Genomic DNA, 14,039 nt, shown 5'->3' with positions numbered 1-14,039 from the left:
GAGAGAGAGAGAGAGAGAGAGAGACAGACAGACAGAGAGAATCCCAAGCAGGCTTGTCCTGACAGTGCAGAGCCTGATGCAGGGCTTGAGCTCACAACCTGTGAGATCATGACCTGAGCTGAAACCAAGAGTCGGACACTTAACCAAGTGAGTCACCAAAGCGCCCCCAACCCACTTTAACTGTAGACTGAAAAGGGAAAAATCCTAACCATATAGTGGAGAAACCTGTCAGACACTACCTTAACCAAGTAATCACGGTTAGTATGTCACATCATGTTTACATCCTGTGTCACCTGATACGTAGGTAGGGCACATCCTCTCAGGGGGAATCTTCCTACAAATATATAACCTCAGTCTAATCAGGAGAAAACATCAAACATAAATTCAGGGACATTCTTCACAATACCTGACCATTATTCTTCAGCCATCTGAAGGACGTGAAAGATCAAAAAAACTCTTACAGATTGGAGGGGACAGTGACGGATGGTGACTGTACAGTGGTATGCTGGATTGATCCTGGACCAGTAAAAGGACATTAGTGGAAAAACTGACGAAATCTGAATAAACTCTGTAGTTTAGTTAAAAGAATTGCACCCGAGTTACTTCCTTAGTTTTGATGAAAGTATCGTAGTTCTGCAAGACGTTCACATCGGGGGAAATTGAGTGAAGCGTATAGGGGAGGTCCTGGGAAGATGAGAGGGTGCTTTCTTCGAGTTTGGTATAAGAACACTTCAATGGCTTTTAGCACGAATACCGAATTGCTAGCTTGCTTCTTCCCTCATTCCAAAGGATAACCATGCTGGTCACAGATCCCACGTTTATAACTGAAATCCATGCACACCTTTCCCTCTCTTGGCTTGTGTCTAGAAGGCGCACTGCTTTGCTGCAGGCGTCGGGGGCACGGACAGAATGCTGGCTCCAGGCAGAAGTGAAGATCTCAGATGATAAGCTCTGAACTCAGCAGACTCGGCAGCTACGCTCCAGCTGATTTCTCGAGGAGTGGGCAGGTGTATATCGGGAAAGGGAATCTTGAGAGAGGTACTGAACAATTTAGGCAACATCCTAAGGGCTTTAACAACGCAAATGCCTCCAAGCTTCACTAAAACCCTGTTCGCTGGCTACTACCACTAGCTTTTACAACTTAGGAGTGAGACGTCGCTTCTAAGGAGGATACGGGCACTTTCCCAGCCCAAGCTGCCAGGAGCAGAGAGCTCCAGCTCTCCGCCGCAGCCGCGCCGCTCCCTCTCCTCTCTCTGCGCATGTGCATCCCCGCCTACTCCTCCCGGCTCGTCCTTCCCCGGCCTCCAGCCCCTCGTGGGAAACCTTCCCTGGCTTCCGGGTCCACGCGGCGAGGGAGCTGCGGGTGAGCCCCGGAGGGAGGGGGCGAGGGCCCAGGGGGCCCCGCGCGGCTCGGGGGTCCGGCGGGGGCGGCGGTGCCCAGTGGTGGGTAGGAGCCCCGCGGACATAGGAGGGACCCCAGGCTTCTGCGGCGCCTGCAGAGTGGAAGGGACGCGGGGTGTGTGGGGTGGGGGGGCATGGGCGTCTCAGATTAAGGGACCGGGGTCCCGCGTGGGAACGTGGTCTCTCCGGCTCGCAGGGTCCGCAGGTGTCCAGCTCCAGCGCTAAGCGGGCTGCGCCGTCGTGCGGCCGCGGGTGGGGAGTGCGCGTGCGTGACGTGTGCGCTGGGCCCACGGGAGGGGGTGGGGCTGCGGAAAAGAGTGAACGCGCGTGCGCGACGTGCGTGCGCGCTTCACGTTGTGACGTGTGCGCGTGCGTCTTATAGGCGCCTGGCTACCTAAGGAGGGGCGCGGTCGTAGGAGAGAACGAGTGAGCCAGGCAGGGCTTCTGATGTTAATGGAAGGGCTCTGACCGAATAGCCGACGTGAGGCTCGGGCTCCTTATCTGTAAAGTGTGGGTGTCCGGAATCCTTGCCGCACTGCATTGTTCTGAGCACTCGCATTTTGTTAGCTGCTATTGTATTTGTTTGTTATGTGTGTAATCCGTGCGGCTGGAGCGTGGACAAGTCTCTAGGGCCTTCATTGCTCAGTTAACTCATTTGTGCAATGGAACAGGGAAGGGGCTGGACTAGCTAGCCACCAAGGCCCTTTCCTGGCTCTAACATTCCCCAGATCCCAAGTTATTATTTATTATGTATTCATTTGTTATTTGTTATGTATAAGCATGACTGTATCCTGAAGCCATCGAAGGCTGTGTGACGGTGGAAGGTCTGGGACAGAGTTAAGAAGAGCGAGGTGAGCTGGAGCTGAGAGGGGTGGGCACGCAGCCTGCACAGGAAACGTCGCCTCTTTGGAGAGTTTGTGAGGGCATGGTCGGGAATGAAAGGTTCACCAGCCATAGCTAAGGAAATTCTGTCATCACCCCTCTCTGAACCCTCCCTTCTCCCCTCATTTTCTGTTCTCTGTTTCCGGAGGCGAGCTGCCGTCAAACAATGTCCCGTTGTTGATGGCATCTAGGAAGATGCCGAGGTTCCCGCTTTCCTGACCTTACAGACGTACAGAATGGTAGTGCAGGCAAGTCTCTTGTAGGGTTATGTGTTTTGACCTTATTTGAAAAGTGAGAAGGCAAAAATTGAGCCTGAGGAGCTGACTGACTGAGATTGTGCAGTTTGTTAGTGCCAGAACCACGGTTAAAAGTTAGGTCTGCAGATGGCTGGGCCACTGCCCCGTGGTGCCACTGTGAAGTCAAAGATAGTTTGTTACCAAAAGACCTTTTGAAAGTTGTAAGCAGGTTAGAACAAACATTAAACATTTTTTACGTTGCCTTAAACAGTCCCATCTCTTTTTTCCAGAGGTTTCTTGGATTATCTGACCTCAAGGGATTAGTGGTGTTAACAGGAAAATATTAACAATGTGGCTTGAGGTGTTTAATTTTTCCCCACCACATCAGTTTTTTTGACAAACCCATAGTGTTTCCTCCTTTAGGTTACTGTTCTATGTCAAACTCATCTTCTCATGTTTTTAATTTTTCTGTGTCACAGAACCTAAATTGGTAATAAATCAATAAGAAACAAATGTTTACATTCACTCAGTGAAAAGTATCATGTCTAAGCTCAACATATATCGGAGCCACACATGGACACGTAAGTATCTTGTATGTGGAGCTGTTGCGTAGGCAGGTAAATTCAGGAACTGCAAGATAGGCCAAGTCTCTCCTAACTTCCTTCTTCCTTGTTCCCCTCAGCTCTGCCTCCTTCACTAAGAGCGGAAAATGAACAGATCCCAGGTGAGTTTTTTGGTTTGTGTATTCCCACTTTGTTTTAAAACAAGTTGTCTAAAGTTTGTAAGGATTCACATTTTTAAAACGAAAAAGTAGAAGTGGGCAAGAATTATATTGAGGGCCGTACGTCAAGAGTAGCAAATTCAGGGGCACCTGCGTGGCTCAGTCGGTTAAGCGTCCGACTTCGGCCCAGGTCATGATCTCACAGTTTGTGGGTTCGAGCCCCGCGTCGGGCTCTGGGCTGACGGCTCAGAGCCTGGAGCCTGCTTCGGATTCTGTGTCTCCCTCTGTCTCTGCCCTATTTTTCCTAAATAGCTCTTGTTCCTTTCATTGGAGCACAGTATTAGAAACCAAGACTGGGGGACTAGGTGTGCCTTTTGCTAGTGGTGCATCATTGCTGGTGGACCCTCCCAGCTAACTGAACAAGGAAATACATGTGTGTACTAACCCATGCGGATACACAAGTCTATAAATATTTCAGTATACAACCATCTATATCTACAGTAGGCTACGTATTAGTTCACACTGTTTTCTCCTGTTGTAATCATTACCACATGGAGCATTCTAACCTTCTCTCCTTGCTTGTCTGTAGTCTCCCGCTCTAACAGTGAGAATCTGGCTAACATCAAATGGATTTTATTGACTTGATAGTTCAATTTGAGCATACATGTACATGATTTCAGAGTTGTTAACCCCTGGACTCTTGATTCTTCCAGGTCGGGGTCCTTATGAATTAAGGGGCTAGAAATATTCATGTGTAGGGTTTTTTTTTTAATTTAAAAAAAAATTTTTTTTAATGTTTTTATTTATTTTTGAGACAGAGAGAGAGAGAGAGACAGAGCATGCATGGGGGAGGGACAGAGGGAGAGGGAGACACAGAATCCGAAGCGGGCTCCAGGCTTGAGCAGTCAGCACAGAGCCCGATGCTGGGCTCGAACTCACCACGAGATCGTGACCTGAGCCGAAGTCGGATGCTCAACCGACTGAGCCACCCAGGCGCCCCTCATGTGTAGGTTTTAAGGAGACATAAGGTTTCAGATGCTAGGGTGTGAAATTGCCGGGTCAATTATGTAATGTATGTTTAGCTTTGCAAGAAACTGCCAAACCATTTTTACAAAGGTGCTGTATCCGTTTCCATTCCTACCAATTACACATCAGAATCCTTGTTGTTATGCATCTGGACCTGAAATTGGTATTGTCATTATTTTGGATTTAACCATTCTAATGTGTCATGACATCTCATTTTTGTGTGGTTTTTTGAAAAATGTTTATTTATTTTGAGAGAGAGAGAAAGAGAGAGTGCATGCATGCGAGCAGGGGAGGGCCAGAGAGAGAATCCCAAGCAGGCTGTGTGCTAGCAGCTCAGAGCTCGATGCGGAGCTCAGTCTCACCAACTGTGAGATTGGACCAAAGCCGAAATCAAGACTCAGACACTTAACCGACTGAACCACCCGGGCACCTCTTATTTTTGTTTTAATTTGCATTTTCCTACTAACAGGTGATATTGAACATTTGTTCATATGTTTATTTGCTATCGTTATGTCTTTGGTGATATGTTTGTTCACATCTTTTGCCCATTTTTCAATGGGTCATTTGTTTTCTTACTGAGCTTTAAGAGTTCTTTTGTATTTTTTTGATACAAATCCTTTCGTAGATATATGTGTTGCAAATATTTTCTCCTAGTCTGTGCCTTGTCCTTTCATTTTCTTAGAAAATGCCTTTTGCTGAGCAGATTTTGTTTTTAATAACACCCAGCCCATGTTTCCTGCCCTCCCCCACGACCCCCTGCCATGGGATGTGCTTTTTCTCTTGTATCTAAAAGCTCATCACCAAATCCAGGGGCACAGAGATTTTTCTCTTATATCCTGTGTTCTATATTTTCTTCTAGAAGGTTTTGCATCTTAGATTTAGATCTCTATTTAGTTAATATTTGTGTAAGGTGTAGGGTCTCTGTCTAGGTTCATTTCTTTTGCATGGGTATCCAGTTGTCCACCACCATTTGTTGAGAGTATCTTTTCTTCTTTTATTGCCTTTGTTCCTTTGTCAAAAATTATTTGACTGTATTTTGGTAAATCTAATCCTGGACCCTCTATTTGTTCCATTGACCTGTGTGTCTCTTTCAGCAATAACATACTGTTGTGGATACTTGTAGCTTTATACTACATCTGGAGATCAGTTGATGTGAATTCTCATTTTTCTTCTTCCACATTGTGTTGGCTGTTCTGGATCCTTTGCCTTTCTATATAAGCTTCAGAGTCATTTTGTTAGTATCTGCAAAATAGCTGTTTTTTTAAAACTTTTTATTTTATTATTTTTTTAAAGTTTTATTTTAGAGATAGTGTGTGAGCTGGAGAGAGGGGCAGAGTGATAGAGAGAGAGGGAGAGAGAGAATCCCAAGCAGGGCTTGGGGCTCGATCTTGTGGCCTTGGGATCATGACCTGAGCCAAAATCAGGAGTCAGACACTCAACTGACTGAGCCATCTAGGTGCCCCAAAATAGCTGGGGTTTTTATTTGAGTCACATTGAATTTATAGATTAAGTTGGAAAGAATTGGTATCTTAGCCATATTGAGTCTTCCTATTGATGAATATGGAACATTTCTCCATTTATTTAGATCTTTGATTTCTTCCATCAGTTGTGTTTTTCTGCAAACACCTGTAGATATTGTGTTATATGTATACTTGAGTACCTTTTTTTTGGCACTATTGTAAATGGTATTTTTTCGTTCATTTGAAAATTTGGAATTCCAATTCTTCATTTTATTTGTGTTTGTTTATTTATTTATTTAAAGTGAGAGAGGGGCGCCTGGGTGGCTCAATCGGTTGAGCGTCCGACTTCGGCTCAGGTCATGATCTCACAGTTTGTGGGTTCAAGCCCCGCATCAGGCTCTGTGCTGACTGCTTGCTCAGAGCCTGGAGCCTGCTTCAGATTCTGTCTCCTTCTCTCTCTGCCCCTCCCCCGCTCACGCTTTGTCTCACTCTGTTTCTCAAAAATAAACAAAATGTAAAAAAAAAATAAAATTAAAAAAAAAATAAAATAAAGTGAGAGAGAACGAGTCAGGGAGAGAGGCAGAGAGAAGGAGAGAGATTTCCAAGTGGGCTCCACACTGTCAGCTAAGGGCCCAAACATGGCTTGATCCCACATACTGTGAGACCATGACCTGAGGCAAAATCAGGTGAGACGCTGAACTGACTGAGCCACCCAGGTGCCCTGTGGAATTCCAATTCTTTATTTGGATATAGGAAAACAGTTGACTTTTTAATATTGACTTTTATCCTGTGATGTTGTTGTATTTGCTTATTACTTCCAGTTGGTTTTTTTCTTTCTTTTTATAGATTTCTTGAGGTTTTCTATATAGACACTCGTATTGACTTCAAATAGAGAGTTTTATTTTTGCTTTGATCCCAGTGATCTCATCTCTTTCCCCCACCCACCTCCCCTCTGGCAATAACCAGTTTATTCTCTATATTTAAGAGTCTCTTTTTGTGTCTCTTTTGTTTCTTAAATTCCATATGGTAGTTGTGTTTCTTTGACTTCTTTCACCTAGCACTGTAGTCTCTACATCTATCCATGTTGTTGCAGATGTCAAGATTTCATTCTTTTTATGGCCGAGTAATAGTCCATTGCGTGTGTGTGTGTGTGTGTGTGTGTGTGTGTGTGTGTACCACATCTTCTTTATCCATTTGTCGATGCACTCTTGGCTTGCCTCCATATTTTGTCTATTGTAAATAATGTTACATTTATATATAAACATAGAGGTGTGTATATCTTTTCAGTTCAGTGTTTTCATTTTCTTTGAGTAAATACCAAGTTGTGGAATTACTGGATCATATGGTAGTTCTATTTTTTTTTTTTTTGGAGGAACCTTTATACTGTTTTCCATAGTGGGTGCACCCCTATCCCCTAATATCCCCCCCATCAGTATATGAGGGCTCCTTTTTCACATTCTCACCAACTCCTGTCATTTCTTTTTTGAGTCTAGCCATCCTGACAGTTGTAAAGTGATATCTCGTGGTTTTGATTTGAGTTTCCCTGATGATGAGTGATGTTGAGCATTTCTTCATGTGTCTCTTGACCATCTGTATGTCTTCCTTGGAGAAATGTTTATTCAGGTCCTCCATCCAGTTTTTAATCAGCTTGTTTTTTTCTGTGCTGAGTTGTATAAGTTATGTATTTTGGAAATCAGATCCTTAACAGATATATCATTTGTAGATATCTTCTCCGAAGGTTTTATTTTTGTTTTATTGATGGATTCCTTTGCTGTGCAGAAGCTTTTTTGTTTTGGCGTAGTCCCAGTAGTTTAATTTTGCTTTTGTTTCCCTTGCCTGAGGAGACATATCTAGAAAAATAGTTCTACAGATGATGTCAGAGAAATTATTGCCTATGTTTTCTTCCAGTTTCAGGTCTCACATTTAGGTTTTTAATCTCTTTCGTGTATGGTGTAAGAAATGGTCCAGTTTCATTTTTTTTGCATGTAGCTTTTTCCCAGCAGCGTTTGTTAAAGAGACTGTCTTTTTCCCATTGTATATTCTTGCCTCCTTTGTTGAAGACTAATCGACTATATAACTGTGGGTTTATTTCTGGGCTGTCTGTTCTGTTCTACTTCGAATAGCCAAAACCATCTTGGGAAAGAAAAGCAAAGCTGGAGGTATCACAATCCCAGATTTCCAGATAGACTACAAAGAGCTACAGTAATTGAAACAGTATGGTACTGGCACAAAAATAAACACATAGATCAGTGGAGGAGAATAGAGAGCCAATCATGCATGCATGTATGTATGTATGTATATATATATATATACGTATATGTATATATATATATATATATTTTTTTTTTTCCTTTTGGTTTCTTTTGGGTCTTACTGCACTAGTGAGTGCTTCCAACACAGAGTTGAATAGGAATATTGAGACAAGACATCCTTGCCCTATTCCTGCCCTTAGAGGAAAAGTGTCCAGTCTCTTAACATTAACTGTGATATTGCTGTAAGATTTTTGTAGATGGTCTTTATCAAGCTAAGATCCCCCTATTCCTAGTTTGCTGAGAATTTTCATCATGAATGCTGTTAGATTTTGGCAAATGCTTTTTCTTCATCGATTGGATCATGTAAATTTTCTTCTTGGCCTGTTGACGTACTAGATTGTATTCATTGATTTTTTTTTTTTTTTTTTTTTTTTTTAAAACATTGATCTAGCCTTCCATACCTGGAATAAACTCCACCCGGTCGTGGTTTAAAATACATCTTATACATTGTCAGATTTGATTTGCCAATATTTGAGGATTTTTGTGTCTATGTTAATGGGAGATATTGGTCTTTAGTTTCTCATGTCTTTATCTGGTTTTGGTATTAGGATACTGCTGGCCTCATAATATGAATTTGCAAGTGTTGTGTACTGGAGGAGATTGTGAAGAATTGGTATTTTTTCCTTAAACGTTTAATAGAATTCATCAGTGACACCATTTGGGCTTTGTGCTTTCTATTATGGGAGTGATTTGATTATTTATTCAAGTTTTTTAAAATTTATTTTATTAAAAAAATTTTTTTAAGGTTTATTCATTTTTCACAGAGTGAGTGGGGGAGGGGCAGAGAGAGAGGGAGACACAGAATCCAAAGTAGGTTCCAGGCTCTGAGCTGTCAGCACACAGCCTGATGCAGGGCTCGAACCACGGAGCATGTGATCATGACCTGAGCTGAAGTTGGACGCCTAACCGACTGAGCCACCCAGGTACCCCTAATTCAAGTTTTTTTTTTTTTAACAGATACAGATCTATTCAGGCTATTTATTTTTTTGTAGGAAATGGTAGCTGTGTCTTTTAAGGAATTTGTCCATTTCATCTAATTTTTCAGGAATAGAATTGTTTGTGGTATTCTCTTATTATTTTAATGTCATTAGGATCGGTATTGACCGATCATTTCTGAGATTCATAATTTGTTTCTTTTCTTTTTTTCTTGGTTAGGTTTTCTGGAAGTTTATTAACTTTATTGGTCTTTTCAAAGCAGCTGTTGGTTTCATTGATTTTTTTTTTTTCATGGTTTCAATTTCATTGATTTATTCTAATGTTTCCTTTATTTTGCTTGCTTTTGGCTTAATTTGCCTTTCTTCTATAGTTTACTAAGATGGAAACTTAGGTTACTGATATAAAATTTTTCTTTCTGTTTTTTTTGGATGTTTATTTATTTTTGAGGGGGAGAGAGATGAAGACACAATACAAAGCAGGCTCCAGGCTCTGAGCTGTCTGTCAGCACAGAGCCGGACACGGGGCTCGAACTCACAAACTGTGAGATCATACCTGAGCTGAAGTGTCAGACACTTAACCAACTGAGCCACCCAGGTGCCCCTAAAATTTTTCTTTTCTAATATATACATTTGATGCTATAAATTTCCCTCTATGTATTTCAATCCATCCCACAAATTTTGATAAGTGCTATTTTTATTTTTATTTTATTTAAAATATTTAAAAAATTATTTTGAGGCTTCTCTGAACTATGGGTTATTTATAAGTGTGTTGTTTAATTTTCAAGTGTTTGGGAGATTTTCCAGCTATCTCATGATTATTGATTTCTATTTAATTCCATTGTAGTCTGAGAACGTATTTTGTATCGTAGCTGTTGTTTTAAATTTGTTAAGGTGTGTTTTGTGGCCAAGACTATGCTTTATCTTGGTGAAGGTTCCATGTGAGCTAAAATAGAATGATAAAGTGTGCATTTTACTCTTTTGGATGGAGTATTCTATAACTGCCAATTAGATCATGTTGGTAGATAGTGCTGTTCAGGTCATTTATGTACTTAACTGATTTCTGCCTCCTTGATCTGTCAGTATTGACAGAGGGGTGTTGAAGTCTCCCAACTATGAGTATAAATTTGTGTATTTCTCCATTCAGTTCTGTCAGTTTTGAGGTACATATTTTGATACTGTTTTGATAGATGTATGTGTATGTTCTCTGTGAGGACTTGAATCCAGGTAATGAGTTAATTCCGATGCTGTGTTTCTTAGCTCTAAAGTGACCATTTTATCTGTGTTCGGATGTGTGTACTTGTGTGTCTGTAGACACGTGTATCCGAGGGCCCGGAGACCATCCCCAGGTTCAGTGACTCAGCGGGTAGTCCTTTTTATGGCTCTGACTCCTTAACGGGCAGGCATACAAAGCAGAATCAGGGAAGGGAAAAGGCATGTGGAGCAGAGTTGAGAGGAGGCCAGCAGCAGACTTCTAAGAGTCTTCCCCCCGAGACGCCCGTCAGTGCCCCAGCAGTGAGATGTGACAGCAAATGGGAAATGTTTCCCCGGGGAGCTCAGGAGACTCAGTGCTCAGAGACCAGGAGCTGATGACATCGGTACTCTCTGCTTAGCACAGAAACTTCAAGACCAGAAGGAATGCACGTGTGTGCATAAAGCATATTGCTTACGCACAATTTAGGCTCAGCAAACCATTCGTATTAGGGCACGGAGAGTCTCCTGAAGTCCAAGTTCCAGGTGCCAGTCAAGGGCGCCTCACAGCGGGCCTTTCAGGGGCTAGCAGTCTCCGGCCTGCTCTATTACTTCTCTGCATGGCACCCATACCACGTATCCGTCAACTTACCTCCTCTGTTCCTTTATTTTGTTCGTGTTTTCGTCTGTTTTATTAGCCATATTAATCATAATTCGTTTCAAAGTTCTTGTTTATTAATTCCAATATCTGGGTCTCCTCGTGGTCTGCTCTATTTTATTACCTATTTCTTCTGTCACATAAATGATAATATTAAAGAGCTAACTTTTTCTTGGTTTGCCTTCCTTCCCAGTGTACTGTGTGCACACTGTTGGCTCCTGCAGTGTGTAATTTAGTAAAGGTTAATGTATGCGTCTACTCCTCAGATCGTAAGCGCTTTAAGCACAGGAACGATGTTTTCATCAGCAGTATTTGCAGCAAGGGGAACAGTTCCAGGCCCTTAGTGGGAACTCAGTTTGTGCAAGATACTTCTTTTATCCTACATAGTATAGCACAAAAGAAGGCATCCCGTATGTCAATTTTCAGTGAATCCGAAAGAGATAAGCTCTTTTAAATCTCTTCCACGTCCTGTAGTTCTGACACTTTCATATAGAAAAGGAATATACCATTACAGGAACAAGTGTCATTCAAAGATGTATGTGTGGACTTCACTCAGGAAGAGTGGTATCTGCTGGATCCTGCTCAGAAGATACTATACAGAGATGTGATTCTAGAAAATTACAGCCACCTTGTCTCAGTAGGTAAGAAGTTTTTTTCCCTTGTGACTGACGTTTCTGGTTGTTGAAACATATGAATTGCCTGTGGAATTTTCTGATTTGAAACTTGAGACTCAGGGCCATGAGATGACCCGTCTCTCTCTGGCCCCCATAAAAAATGCTGTTTTCTCAGGGGTTGGTTCATTTGGGCATCTCCCTTGGGTAGCTCCCAAAGCTGTACCTTTCAGAGTTCCTGAAGCCAGGCTCTTTAACCATTGTCTTGTATTATTTTTTCTAAACAGGATATTGCTTTACTAAGCCAGAAGTGGTCTTCAAGATAGAGCAAGGAGAGGAGCCCTGGATATTAGAGGCAGGATTCCCAAGCCACTGCCACCAAGGTGAGTTAGTGAGTTGATGGGCAGATGGAAGGCTAGGGGATGAGATCTTAGGCCATTGGTTTAGGGTTTATCACTTTTGAAATCATTCTTCAGAAATTTCTTTTTTTTAGGGGCGCCTGGGTGGCTCAGTCAGTTGAGCCATCCAACTCCTAATTTTGGCTCAGGTCATGATCCTGTGGTCTATGAGATCGAGCCCTGTGTTGGGCTCTGTGCTGAGAGTGTGGAGCCTGCTTGGGATTCTCTCTCTTTCTCTCTCTCTCTCTTCCCCTCCCCTGCACCCTCTCTCTCTCTCTCTCTCTTTCAAAATAAATATGCTTAAAAAATGTCTTTTTTTAGTCTTAGAGCTTTGGAAGTGAGTAAGGACGGTTGGCCCACATCCCCCTATTACCTTAATCATACTTCTCCATATGTCACTTCCACTCATAAATGCTTTCCTTGTCCTTTGACATTTTTGAGTGATTTACTTGTGCCCACGATGCAAACTTAGTTGGTTTCATCTCAGATAATTTTTCTTGGTTAGTTTATCTTTTAAAATTGTTTTATTCTCTTTGGACGCCTTGTGTTAGTTCGTGTGTATTCCTGCTGTACTTGTAGATATTTGTTTAACAAACATGCGGTGGGCACCCACTATGACCTGGTTGTGTTTTTTGGTAATTAAAAGAATAACATCCCTTTTATCATGGAGCACATATTACAGTGAGGGACAAGGAGCCTGTGTGTGTACGCACGCGTGCATGCTTGTGACTACATACGTACAGTTTGTGATGGGGAGGGAGAATGATGGCATGTGCTATTTGGTAAGGACATCAGAGAAAACCTTTCGATGAGGTCCACAATAGAGATGAGACTCTAATGAAGTGAAAGTGTGAGCTGTTCCAGGCACAGGGAACATCAGGTGCTAAACTTCTCAGCTGTGTTTAAGAGTGTTTGAAGAATGGCAAGGGGGCCATTGTGGCTGGAGGTGAGTAGGTGTGGGCAAGATTGATAGGAGATGATGTCGTAGAGGTAGTATGGCCCTTGGTAGTTTTTTTTTTTTTATTTTTATTAAAAAAAAAATTTTTTTTAACATTTATTTATTTTTGAGGCAGAGAGCGACAGAGCATGAACGGGGGAGGGTCAGAAAGAGAGGGAGACACAGAATCCGAAACAGGCTCCAGGCTCCAAGCTGTCAGCACAGAGCCCGACGCGGAGCTCAGACTCAGAGACCGCGAGATCATGACCTGAGCCGAAGTCGGACGCCTAACCAACTGAGTCACCCAGGCACCCCAGGCCCTTGGTAATTTTATTTTGAGTGATGTGAGAAAACCTTGTGGGTTTTTTTTTTTTTTTGAGTAAATGTAAGTCAGATTAAGTCATCAGATGTGATTTATCGTTTATGCAGTAAATACACCGTGGTGGTTAGATGGTGCTTGGGCGCAGGCAAGGAAAGAATATCATTTAGGAGACTATTCTGAACTCCGGAGGGGAGAGGATAGCAGCTAAGGCGATACCGGAAGTGCTGAGGAACGGGAGATTTGTACGCGTGTCTCGAGGATGAGAGCGTGGAAGGGAGACAGGAGTGCAGCCTGCCTCCACTGCTCCGTCTCAAGCAACTGGGCCAACGAGGGCGCCCTTTACTGAGACAGAGACGTTGGAGATTATAGGGGCATCACGACATGTTTAAATTTGCACACGACAAGCTCCAGAGAGCTGCTAGAACCCAGTTGTGTGTTGAACAAGAGTACGGATGTATGCGAGTGTGCCGGACGTGGTTGAGGCCAGAGCCAGAAGTGCCCACGCGAGAGGCGTCAGCTGTGGGTCGCGGGGAAGGCACGAGGCTGGGAGAGAGCTTCTAGAGCGGAGGTTGGCGGACTTTTATGTAAAGACCATAGCACGTATTTTAGGTTCCGTGGGTCACATGTGGTCTGGGCGGTGGCGGCTGCTCCTCCTGCTCCTCTTCCCGCTCTTCCTCCTCCTGCCCTTCCTCCTCCTCCTGCCCTTCCTCCTCCTCCTGCTCCTCTTCCTGCTCTTCCTCCTCCTGCTTGTTCTCCTTCTCCTCCCCCTTCTTCTCCAGTGGCAGCTCCTCCTCCTCCTCCTGCTCCTCCTCCTCCTCCTCCTGCTCCTCCTCCTCCTGCTCCTCCTCCTCCTGCTCTTCCTCCTCCTCCTGCTCTTCCTCCTCCTGCTTCTCCTCCTCCTGCTTCTCCTCCTCCTGCTTCTCCTCCTCCTCCTGCTTCTCCTCCTCCTCCT

The 14,039-nt window shown here is 43.4% G+C and overlaps 1 protein-coding gene across 5 annotated transcripts in view; it reads left to right on the top strand.

Moving 5' to 3' along the window:
• The first annotated feature begins 1,280 nt into the window (after window positions 1–1,280).
• The window catches only part of ZNF248 (zinc finger protein 248), a 23,106-nt gene continuing 10,347 nt past the window's right edge, over window positions 1,281–14,039 (top strand). Inside the window, exons 1-6 of one of the 5 annotated variants that reach the window (XM_049646068.1) lie at window positions 1,283–1,363; window positions 2,181–2,252; window positions 2,999–3,100; window positions 3,202–3,243; window positions 11,334–11,460; window positions 11,718–11,813. In XM_049646068.1, the coding sequence (XP_049502025.1) occupies window positions 3,229–3,243; window positions 11,334–11,460; window positions 11,718–11,813 (238 nt within the window). In that variant the 5' untranslated portion in view covers window positions 1,283–1,363; window positions 2,181–2,252; window positions 2,999–3,100; window positions 3,202–3,228. Of the gene's footprint in view, window positions 1,364–1,396; window positions 3,101–3,201; window positions 3,244–11,333; window positions 11,461–11,717; window positions 11,814–14,039 lie in introns of those variants that run through there. The other 4 variants (XM_049646069.1, XM_049646071.1, XM_049646070.1 and 1 more) reach the window with 4 other exon arrangements.

Source organism: Panthera uncia, chromosome D2, assembly GCF_023721935.1.
Source record: "Panthera uncia isolate 11264 chromosome D2, Puncia_PCG_1.0, whole genome shotgun sequence".
NCBI classification, from domain to species: Eukaryota; Metazoa; Chordata; class Mammalia; order Carnivora; family Felidae; genus Panthera; species Panthera uncia.
This window is presented reverse-complemented; position numbering and strand designations above follow the sequence as displayed.